The sequence below is a fragment of the Galeopterus variegatus genome, unplaced genomic scaffold, assembly GCF_000696425.1.
Source record: "Galeopterus variegatus unplaced genomic scaffold, G_variegatus-3.0.2 Scaffold1799, whole genome shotgun sequence".
Lineage (NCBI taxonomy): Eukaryota > Metazoa > Chordata > Mammalia > Dermoptera > Cynocephalidae > Galeopterus > Galeopterus variegatus.
This window is the reverse complement of record NW_007727910.1, coordinates 192951-201844: the sequence shown is the minus strand read 5'-3', so window position 1 is coordinate 201844 and position 8894 is coordinate 192951. Positions and strand designations below refer to the sequence as shown.

Below are 8894 nucleotides of genomic sequence, written 5' to 3'. Positions count from 1 at the left end.
GCCCGTTAGTCCAGGTGGTTGGGGGGGGGGGTTTATAACCCCCTGGGCAAGGGGTCAAGTCCCCCACCCCGCCCCCCCCCCCCCCCCCCCCCCCGTATTAGTCTGTTTTGTGTTGCTTATAACAAAACACATGGAACTGGGTAATTTATATGAAAACAAAATTTATTGCTTGCAGTTTCTGAGGCTGGGAAGTCCAAAGTCCATTTGGTGGTGGTGACAGTGACTCAGGGGTCTCACATTGCAAGATGGTGGAAGCTGAGAGAGCAGAGAGAGACTCTCCTCTTCTTTTAAAGCCCTCAGAACCACATCCCTGACCAGCATTTTTAATCCATTCACTATGGCATGGTCCTACAATCCAATCACCTCTTCAAGGCTCCACCTTTCAATTACCACAATAGGATTTCCCACCCTCTTAACAGTCACAATGGGGTCTAAGTTTCTAATACATAAAACTTGGGGGACACAATTCAAGCTTCAGTGAGTTTTGGGGGGACATAATTCAATCCACTATACCCTCCAAAACAAAAAGAGATGTAGAAGAGGATGAAGACAGATAATAAAATATAAGTCTGATGTCTCAATTATGGATCTTGATCTGAAGGTTTTTGGAAGAAGTTGTCTATACCTGGTTGACCTGTGAAATCTTAAGAAATGCTGTCTACTTCTAAGAGTTATCTCCTTCTAGAGGCCTTTTTAAAAATGAACCTCAGGATCTCCAGTGAGACTGCACATCCAAGGATCCTGAGCAAGGGTGGATATCTTGGGGCTTTGGATCAGTACTTGTGGTTAAGAAGGCATGGAAAAAAGGCGTGGTCCTTTTCAGTGTAGTTTGAGGCCTGGCTTCTATTGGTATCTCTTAATAATTAATCTTTACTCTCTTAACTATGTGTTAAGTAGCGGTGTCTCTGGTGATATCCTTTTAAAAATGTAGCTTGCATTTGTTGGATATATAACTAAGAACATAAACACCCATTTTCTGATCATTTCTAACAGGATGTGAATATACCAAGGTATAATCTGTCATAAGAGGTCAAGCCAAGTCTTAGGTCTTTCAGTTAGCATTTCATAGGGTGGGAGTGTGCTTTTGAGGTGTGGATTACTATATCTTTAGGACAGGAGTAAAACCTTAGACCAAGGCAGGTTAAGTTCTTGTGAAGCATTGACTTTAAAATAGCATTAGATCCTTTGATCTTCTCAGAGCTTTGGGGATGATATGGACCAAAGGGTTTCAGTTTAATGAACACATTTGCATATTTGCAAAGGATTTTATCTGTAAAGTGTGTTTATCATTAGAGAATCTTGCAGTGATATAGGGAGAAAATCCATAATCTTATATTAACGGTTATGGGATTAGTCTTTTGGCAAGGAGAAATTTTAATCCAACTGGTAACTTTATAAACTATTACCAAAACATTCAAACATTTTAAGCAGTTAAAATGAAATTTATTGGGCCGGCCCCGTGGCGCACTCGGGAGAGTGCAGCGCTTGGGAGCGCAGTAGCGGCGCTCCCGCTGCGGGTTCGGATCCTATATAAGGATGGCCGGTGCGCTCATTGGCTGAGCGCGGTACGGGCGACACCAAGCCAAGGGTTGCGATCCCCTTACCGGTCACAAAAAAAAAAAAAACGACAAAAAATAAAAAAAAATGAAATTTATTTGTAAATGTCCAAGTGGTGATTTTGACAATTACAGATAAGGATTCAAATACTTGTTGAGTCTTTCTAGAAAGATTTTTTCATCAATATCTATGTAAAGTTTAAGATAATTTGTCTGTCATCTGGCTTACATTTTGTTACAAAAGTCTTAAAATCTAGAGGTAATTTCAGGCAACATCAAGTGGCCTAGGACCATTTGAGATGGCCAGTAATCTTTTTCTCTTTTGAGCAACTGTTTTTTTTTAAATTCAGAATTTAGATTAATCAGTTGTTAGAGGGGAGAAAGGGGGGAAGGGCAGATTGTTTGGAAACAGTAAAAAAAAATTTTGCACATTTTTTTGGGTAAACCGATTAGTTGGTAACTAGTAAAAAGGTAAGTCTAGACAGAGCAACTAGTATGAAAGAAAATAAGTTGTATATGGATTCTTTGGAAAACCTTAGAGGTTAACTTTGGAGCAACATGACAGGTTGTTCCTATGAGTGCAGTGGCCTGTTTAGCACCTATGCCTTATTACACCTGGTGTACCATTCCCTTCATAAGAATATCTTAATGGATATAATGTGGTGACAGACCTGGGTAAATAGAGCTGTAGAGGTGGGAAGGGGCTGGTCTTTCATCTTCTCCCATGTCTCCTGGCAGGGCCCCCACCACAGAAGAGGACAAGAGAGCAGCTGAGAAGAAACGGGAGGACAAAGCCAAGAAGAAGCACGATAGGAAGTCTAAGCGCCTGGATGAGGAGGAAGAGGACAATGAAGGCGGGGAGTGGGAGAGGGTCCGGGGTGGAGTGCCCCTCGTTAAGGTGAGGATTTTGGAATTAAAGTGAATTGGGGAACAGTTTGGGAGGGTGTACAGGTACCCTCTGGGTCAGGGTGGGAAAAAAAGGCAAGAATGGGTTCCTGTTTGGCCCGCACATGACAGAGGATGTGTGTTGGCCCAGGAGAAGCCAAAAATGTTTGCCAAGGGAACTGAGATCACCCACGCTGTTGTCATCAAGAAACTGAATGAGATCCTACAGGCACGAGGCAAGAAGGGAACTGATCGGTAAGATTCATGGGCCTGGGGCTGTGGGATTACAGGGTGAAAGCTCTTTTTCTCTATGACACAGTGTGGGTGTTGGTGGGGAAATTGTTCTGTTTTGAGAGGATCTATGTGTGGCTATTGTAGAGGCACAATTTACTTGGAACATACCTGTCCATTTTCTGCTGTTCATTCTTTGTGTGACCTTAAACCAATCACTTAACCTTTTGGGATTGTTTTCCTATCTGTAAACTGCTCACCTTCTGTAGTAAGTGACTGAGGAGAATGGTGGATGTGAAAGCATTTTATGCCATTCTAGGATTGTTAACATTATTGCTGTTTCTGCTGGGATTTATAGAGGAGAAGCAAGTATATAGGTGGTAAGGATAGGGGTATCAGGAACGGGCTGCCTTGCTTGTCTGAAGAGGGCATCCTTTATGACCAAATGAGACTTTTTGATTTGCCTCACCCAGTTCTCTTCCCTTCTAGTGCTGCCCAGATTGAACTGCTACAATTGCTGGTTCAGATTGCTTCAGAAAACAATCTGGGGGAGGGCGTCATTGTCAAGATTAAGTTCAATATCATTGCCTCTCTCTATGACTACAACCCCAACCTAGCCACATACATGAAGGTGAGGGCAACGAAGAGGGGCGTGTCAGGGCTGAGCTGGTGGGTCAGGGAAGTTGGAAACAGTCTTGGTAGTTGAAGGCCCCACAGATTTCTGGTGAAGCGGCTCTTGGGAGGCGTCTGCTTATTCCACACCAACACTTCTGACTCTGCCATCTGATCTCTTGGTAGCCGGAGATGTGGCAGAAGTGCCTGGACTGCATTAATGAGCTGATGGACATCTTGTTTGCAAATCCCAACATCTTTGTTGGAGAGAACATTCTGGAAGAGAGTGAGAACTTGCAAAATGTTGACCAGGTAAAGGGAGGAATTGGCAGGATAACTGGAGGCATATATCATGCTTTGGGAAGGCTTATTGGAGATTGAAGAGTTAAGGTTTGGGACTATAATCTGGGCTAATTTATTTATTCCTCCTTTGCCTTCCTCTTTAGCCACTGCGTGTCCGTGGCTGTATCCTAACTCTGGTGGAACGAATGGATGAAGAATTTACCAAAATAATGCAAAATACTGATCCTCACTCCCAAGGTGAGCCTGAGCAAACATGGGCTTTGATGAGAGGAAAAGTGCAGGGAATAATACTGACCTTAGGGTTTTGTAAGGATTATACTAAATCAGTGTTTGGAAAGCCAGCCTTTCCTTGCCCCAGCATTTACACTGGAGGACCTGTTAAGATTCTGGGCCTCACTCCCATAGTTTCTGATTCAGTGGGTCTGGATGGGGCCCAATAATTTGCATTTCTTACATGCTTCCTAGTGATATTGTTGGTCTGGGGACTGTAGTTTGAAGACCATTGGGGTAAGACATTCAGTTGGCTTATTTAGATTGGATCAGAGGCATTGGGATGGGAAAGTGCAGGACAGTTTACTCAGTAAAAATGTGATCATGCTCATCAAGTCAAGGTGTAGTGATGAACAAGGCACCGAGAGGTCTCCATGCTTATAGGGTTATCTTTGGTACTGGAGAAACGCAGTTCAACAGATAGCAATGGCAAGATAATAAGTGAGATAGTTTTAGATAATGAAAAGAGCAAATTAGAATAGGGCCCTGTGATAGAAAGTGACTAGGGGGAGTGGCTGTTTTAGACATTGGTTGAAGAAAGCATCTTTAGGTAGGGGCCATTTGAAGTGAGATCCCATGAGGAAAAGGAGTTAATTAGGGGAGGAGTCAGAAGAAGAGCGCGCCTGACAGAAGGTGAGCTGGGCACGTTCCAGAAATAAAAAGAAAGCCAGTGTGATTGGAGTACAATAAGGGGAGGTGATGCAAGGGCCAGACCTTGCATGCCCTTATTACCCAAGGTAGGTAGTTGGGGTTTTTTCCTAAGGTCTTGGACGGGAACGTTGTAGGTCGTGGGAGAGGATGGTGTTTTCAGGGCACAGTGAGTAGATTTTTCTTGGGGACGGATGGTTGGAAAAGCCTGGATGCCCGGCTGAGATGAGGGTGGATGCTTTCCTTGCCAGAGTATGTGGAGCATCTGAAGGATGAGGCACAGGTGTGTGCCATCATCGAGCGTGTACAGCGCTACCTGGAGGAGAAGGGCACCACTGAGGAGATCTGCCGTGTTTACCTCAGGCGCATCCTCCACACCTACTACAAGTTTGATTACAAGGCCCATCAGCGGCAGCTTGCCCCTCCTGAGGGCTCCTCAAAGGTGAGTGCTTGGCAGTCGTGTTGGGGGAGAGGGATGGGTTGATCTGTCCTGTGCGTCTGTCAGGACTTTATAGAAAATCTCTTATTCTTTATGGACCTCCTGAGGTGGAGAACAGAGGGAAACCAAGGGGTTAGAATCCAGCTGGGCCGGCCCGTGGCTCACTTGGTAGAGTGCGGTGCTAATAACACCAAGGCCCCGGGTTCGGATCCCACATAGGGATGGCCGGTTCGCTCACTGGCTGAGCGTGGTGCTGACAACACCAAGTCAAGGGTTAAGATCCCCTTACCGGTCATCTTTTAAAAAAAAAAAAAAAGAATCCGGCTGGATAGAGTTTCATCTTTGGTTGCTAGAGCCTGAACCACTTTAAAGCCATTGTCTTTGCTGGATCTCCTCCTCCAACAACCTCCCTTCCCCCCCAGTCTGAGCAAGACCAAGCAGAAAATGAGGGTGAGGACTCAGCTGTGCTGATGGAGAGACTGTGCAAGTACATCTATGCCAAGGACCGCACCGACCGCATCCGCACATGTGCCATTCTGTGCCACATCTACCATCATGCTCTGCACTCCCGCTGGTACCAGGCCCGTGACCTCATGCTCATGAGCCACCTGCAAGACAACATTCAGCATGCAGACCCACCAGTGCAGGTAGGATGAGGAGGCATAATGGCCCAGGTGTGAAGGAGAGGCCAGGCCCCGGTCCTCTGTTTGGGCAAACCAGATTAACAAGATTAGCCACCTTTCTGGCTAGTGCCGATTTAAGCAGATGCTTGATCTTTCCCAGATGCCAGCATTCTTTGATCCTCCTGCATATTAACACATATTTTGTACTGTTCAACAGCATTAGATTCCTAGAGAGAGGTTTGAGTTTAACCAAAATTTATTTTACCTACTGTGTATCTGGTTTGGAACTTTAAGAGATCATCTTACTTTAGAAAGATGAAAAAGACCCTTTAAGAAGCTGTTATACTAAGAGGAAAGAGGGACTCAAATGCAATGTGATGTTTTGGAACTTAATAGTGGAACAAGTAATTTTGTGTGTGGCAGTACAGTGAGGACCTTTTCATATGGAGGAAGTATTAAAGCTGTGTCTGAAAGTGTAGCTCCTGTTAAGTGTGTGTAAAGACAATTAGGAAATATTTATGTGTAGAATGTTTGGTGAACCTGTCTGGTGGTGGTGGTCGTTTTTAAACAGCTCTCCTAGTTGTTCTTTTTCATTCCATGGTATAATATATCATTTTATCTGTTCTTTTCATGGTGGACACCTGCTCTATTTGTAGTTTTTGGCTATTACAAATGAAGCTGCTGTGGACATTCTTTTCTTTGTGTGGATGTGTGTTTTAATTTCTGTTGGGTGAATGCTTTGGAGTGTAACTGCTGGATCATAGTGTAGGTGTATGTTCAGTTTTATAAAAAACTAAAACTGATTATGCCATTTTACACTCCTAGCAATAATGTATGAGAGTTCCTTGTCAACTTTGGTATTGTCAGTCTTTTTAATTTTAGCCATATTGTTGGTTGTGTAATGATATCTCACATGGTGTTAGTTTGCATTTCCCTGGTGACTGTTGATATTGACTACTTTTTTATTTTTATCGGGCATTTATATACTTTCATAAAATGTCTTGCCCGTTTTTTAAAAAATTTGATTGTTCATCTTTTTATTACTGAATTGTGGGAGCTCTTTATATATCCTGGATAACCAGTTCTTTGTCAGATATGTTTTGCAAATACTTTCTTTTTTTTTAAAGATGACCGATAAGGGGATCTTAACCCTTGACTTGGTGTTGTCAGCACCACACTCTCCCAAGTGAGGATCCGAACCCGTGGCCTTGGTGTTATCAGTACCACACTCTCCCAAGTGAGCTAACCGGCCATCCCTATATAGGGATCCGAACCCGTGGCCTTGGTGTTATCAGTACCACACTCTCCCAAGTGAGCTAACCGGCCATCCCTATATAGGGATCCGAACCCGTGGCCTTGGTGTTATCAGTACCACACTCTCCCAAGTGAGCTAACCGGCCATCCCTATATAGGGATCCGAACCCGTGGCCTTGGTGTTATCAGTACCACACTCTCCCAAGTGAGCCATGGGCTGGCCCTTGCAAATATTTTCTTAACAGTCTGTGGTTTTTCTGTTCATTTTCTTAACCATGCCTTTTGATAAAGTCTAATTTATCAGTTTTTTTCTCTTACATTTATTTTCTGGGTTCTGTCTAAAGAAACTTTTCTACTCACTATTTATGAAGATGTTCTTTTTTCTATTTTTTTGTAAGCTTTTATGGTTTTAGCTTTTACATTTAGACTTATGATTCATCTTTGTTTAATTATTGCATATGGTGTGAGATTGGGATCAGAATTCTTTTATTCACTCACACAGATACCTAGTTGTTCCAGCATCATTTGTAGAAAAGATTTTCTTTCCCCATTGTATTACTTTGGTGCCTTTGTGGAAAACCACATGAAAAACAACATGACCTTATGAGGGTGGGTATATTTCTGGGCTCTTCATTCAGTTCCATTCATTCATCTTTTTGTCTATCCTTATGCCGGTCCCACACTGTCTTTGTTTTTTTTGGCAGCTGGCCGGTACAGGGTCTGAACCCTTGACCTCAGTATTATCAGTACCCCACTCCGAGTGAGCTAACCAGCCAGCCTCCACACTGTCATGAATCCTCCAACTTTGTTCTTTTTCAGGATTGCTTTGGATATTCTGTGTTCTTTTTGTTTCCACATAAATTTTAGAATCAGAGCTAGCCAGCGACAAAAAAATTTAGAATCAGCTTGTCAATTTCTGCAAAAAAGCCTGCTGGGATTATGGTGAATCTGTTAATCAAATATAAGGAGAATTAACATCTTAACAATATTGAAGCTTTTAATCCTTCTCTTTATTTAATTTTTTCTTTAATTTCTCTGTACAATGTTTATTTTTGGCAGCTGGCTGGTAGGGAGATCTGAACCCTTGACCTTGGTATTATAACGCCACGCTCTAACCAACTGAGTTAACTGGCCAGCCTCTACAATGTTTTGGTGGTGGCCGTGGTGGCGACTGGCCAGAAAGGCTACAATGTTTTGTAGTTTTCAGTGTAGAAAATTATTCCTGTTTATTTTGTGATTTTTTTTTATGCTATTGTAAATGCATTTTTAAATTTCATTTTCTAATTATTAACTCCCAGTATATAAAAACAATTTTTGTGTATTGGTTTTGCATCCCGCCATTTTGTAAATTCATTTATTCTAGTTATTTTATACATTCCTTAGGATTTCCTACTTAAATAATTATATCATCTGCATATAGAAGCAGTTTTATTATTATTCCAATCTGTATCTTATTTCCCTTTTGTGCTATATTGCAATGATTTAAATCTCCAGGGCAGTACTGAATAGAAGTAGTAAGAGAGGAAAGACAGCTTGCCTTGTTCCCAGGCTGAGTGGGGAAAGCAGTCAACATTTCACCACCATTATGGTGTGAGCTGTAGGTTTTTTGTAGATGCCCTTCCTCAGATTGAGGAAGCTCTCTTCTAATCCTAGTTGGCTGAGAATTTTTGTCATAAATAAATCTTGAATTTTGTCAAATAATTATCTGCATCTGGTGAAATGACACACAGTTATTTCTCCTTTATCCTGTTCATATAATGAGTAACCATGATTTTAGGTTTTTATACCAACCTTTCATACCTGAGAAATATCCATATTGCTGGATTTTATTTGCTAATTTTTTTTTAAAGGCTTTTTGCATCTGTGTTCATGACTGGTGTTGATCTCTATATTTTTGTTCTTGTTGTTAATAAAGATTCAGTTTTTTCCCTCAAAATTTGTACTACGTATAGTCTCCCATATCTTAATTAGTGGCAAGTCTATCTTTCCAGTTGCTTAAACTGGAAACCTTGGAGTCATCCTTGATTCTTTTTTTTCCTTCACATGCCCCCTCTTTTTTTTTTTTTTTTTTTT

At 42.1% G+C, this 8894-nt stretch overlaps 1 protein-coding gene across 2 annotated transcripts in view; it reads left to right on the top strand.

The window, feature by feature from the left end:
• The window catches only part of LOC103595598 (eukaryotic translation initiation factor 3 subunit C), a 21965-nt gene that overhangs the window by 8026 nt on the left and 5045 nt on the right, over positions 1–8894 (top strand). For both annotated transcript variants that reach the window (XM_008579026.1, XM_008579027.1), the window contains exons 9-15: positions 2295–2454; positions 2593–2696; positions 3162–3303; positions 3471–3596; positions 3731–3824; positions 4757–4947; positions 5367–5591. In XM_008579026.1, coding sequence (XP_008577248.1) covers positions 2295–2454; positions 2593–2696; positions 3162–3303; positions 3471–3596; positions 3731–3824; positions 4757–4947; positions 5367–5591 — 1042 coding nt within the window. The remainder of the gene's footprint in view (positions 1–2294; positions 2455–2592; positions 2697–3161; positions 3304–3470; positions 3597–3730; positions 3825–4756; positions 4948–5366; positions 5592–8894) is intronic.